Source organism: Odocoileus virginianus, chromosome 28 (genome assembly GCF_023699985.2).
Source record: "Odocoileus virginianus isolate 20LAN1187 ecotype Illinois chromosome 28, Ovbor_1.2, whole genome shotgun sequence".
NCBI classification, from domain to species: Eukaryota; Metazoa; Chordata; class Mammalia; order Artiodactyla; family Cervidae; genus Odocoileus; species Odocoileus virginianus.
In genome coordinates, this window is record NC_069701.1 from 42,050,886 (window position 1) to 42,052,687 (window position 1,802).

At 54.7% G+C, this 1,802-nt stretch overlaps 1 protein-coding gene across 1 annotated transcript; it reads right to left on the minus strand.

Moving 5' to 3' along the window:
- On the minus strand, positions 1-939 carry LOC110122818 (mas-related G-protein coupled receptor member A6-like). Its single transcript, XM_020870377.2, has one exon. It carries the CDS (start codon positions 937-939, stop codon positions 1-3), a length of 939 nt encoding a protein of 312 aa, XP_020726036.2.
- Positions 940-1,802: the final 863 nt, after the last annotated feature.

Consider the following 1,802-nt stretch of genomic DNA (forward strand, 5'->3'; position numbering starts at 1 on the left):
TCAGAGGCCCACGCTGTCCATCTTGCCCGCTGGAATCACTTTCTGGTCCTCGGCATCCTCTGTCTCCTCATCCAGGGCTCTCTGAAGGACTGCCTTGAGGCTCTCCGTGGGCCGCTCCCTCTGAAGGCCCCCGATGAAGAAGTAAACGGCAGGGTTGGCCGTGCTGTTGACGCAGCACAAGAGGACACAGATGTCATTGAAGATGTGATTTTTTTTCTCAGTTGTGTAGAACCGGATGATACTGAGGGGCAGGCCGAAGAGGAAGCCCAGGAACGAGAGCAGGAGGACCAGGTAGAACCTTCTGGGCTGATGCTTCTGGGAGCTGCCCTGGACTCGGTGGAGCAACAGCAGACTGGATATGCCCAGGATGGCGAACTGAAGGAAGACCAACACAGCGGTGGCAGTTTTAAATCCATCACAGAACTTTTTCTCTTTGGTGAATAACTGACCACAGGCATAACCTCTCAGCGTGTTTAACAAAAAGGTCAGAATCCAAAGGAGGGCGCTCACGATGGCGGACAGGTGCTTGGGGCAATGACACCGATACCAGATAGGGAAGAGGACAGACAGCGCTGGAAGCTGATGGCGGTCATGATGCTCAGGCCAGCGAGGTAGAAGAACCACCTCAGGACCATGAAGAGGGCATGAAGACCAAAGCAGCGGTGGAGGAGCGGCCTTCAGGGTCTGGCGGACAGAGAACAGAATCTGGAAGCTGAGATTCATGAAGTCTGCGATGGCCAGGTTGAGGCTGTAGATGAGGAAGGAGGTCTTCTTGTGAGACAGACGGACAAGCCAGATCACGATTCCATTTCCCGCCAGTCCACAAAGGGACACAACCACGGTGAGGGACCGGAGGGTCACATGCCCAACATCGAGGGATCCTTCAGCCAGCCCCACAGCGTCAGTGCTGCAGTGATTCATCTCGCAGTAATCGTCCATGGTGAGGTGATCCGGGCTCGGCAGGACCGTTGGGTTCCCCTGCCCTGTGGCTCCTGGCACTCCTGGGGAGTCAGAGACGGAGGTATGGACCCTCAGGCAAGTGAGGGGGGCTCTCGCTCCTCTCCCTCTTCCCCCACTCCTTCCCTCCGTGCCTCCCACCTTCCCTCCACTTGTCTCTCTTTCCCCCCCCCCCCCCTACTCCAGCCCCCCACCAAGCCCGGACACAAATGCCCTGAGTGCAGGTCCTTCCTGTGGTCGTTGGCTCTCTCTAGAGGGTGAGATGGGAGCTCAGCTTTGTCCTCATGAGCTGGGCCTCGGGCATCAATGCAGTCACTCATTCATCTCTACACTCAACAAACTGATCTGCTGGGTGTCCCCTCCAGCTTAGGGTCTGAGCAGAAAGCAGGGTGGGGGGTAGTTGGCGGGATCTGGTCTCTGACCCCAAGAAACCCAAGGGATCCACCGTTTACAGGACGGTGTGACTGGAGCTCTAGATCTCAGAGGGGAGTTGACCCTTGAAGACATGGTAGATGTTACCAAGAAAGATGATACCCAATGCAAAGAAACCACTTCAGGAAGAACCAAGAAAGATGATACCCAATGCAAAGAAACCACTTCAGGAAGAACCAAGAAAGATGATACCCAATGCAAAGAAACCATTTTAGGAAGAACCAAGAAAGATGATACCCAGTGCAAAGAAACCACTTGAGAAAGAGCCAGGGGCTTGAGGGAGCATGTCCACTCCAAGGGTAGACCTCTTAGTATAGTTAGTCCATGAAGAAGAGTTTGGGGTCCAGGGAGAGAATGATGGATGATGCAAAGGTGGGTGGAGGCATCTGGTCTACCTCCTTACTTAGGTCCAG

Coding starts and splice junctions, on each gene's coding strand:
- LOC110122818 (XM_020870377.2), bottom strand. CDS start 939: ATGGACGATTACTGCGAGATGAATCACTGCAGCACTGACGCTGTGGGG.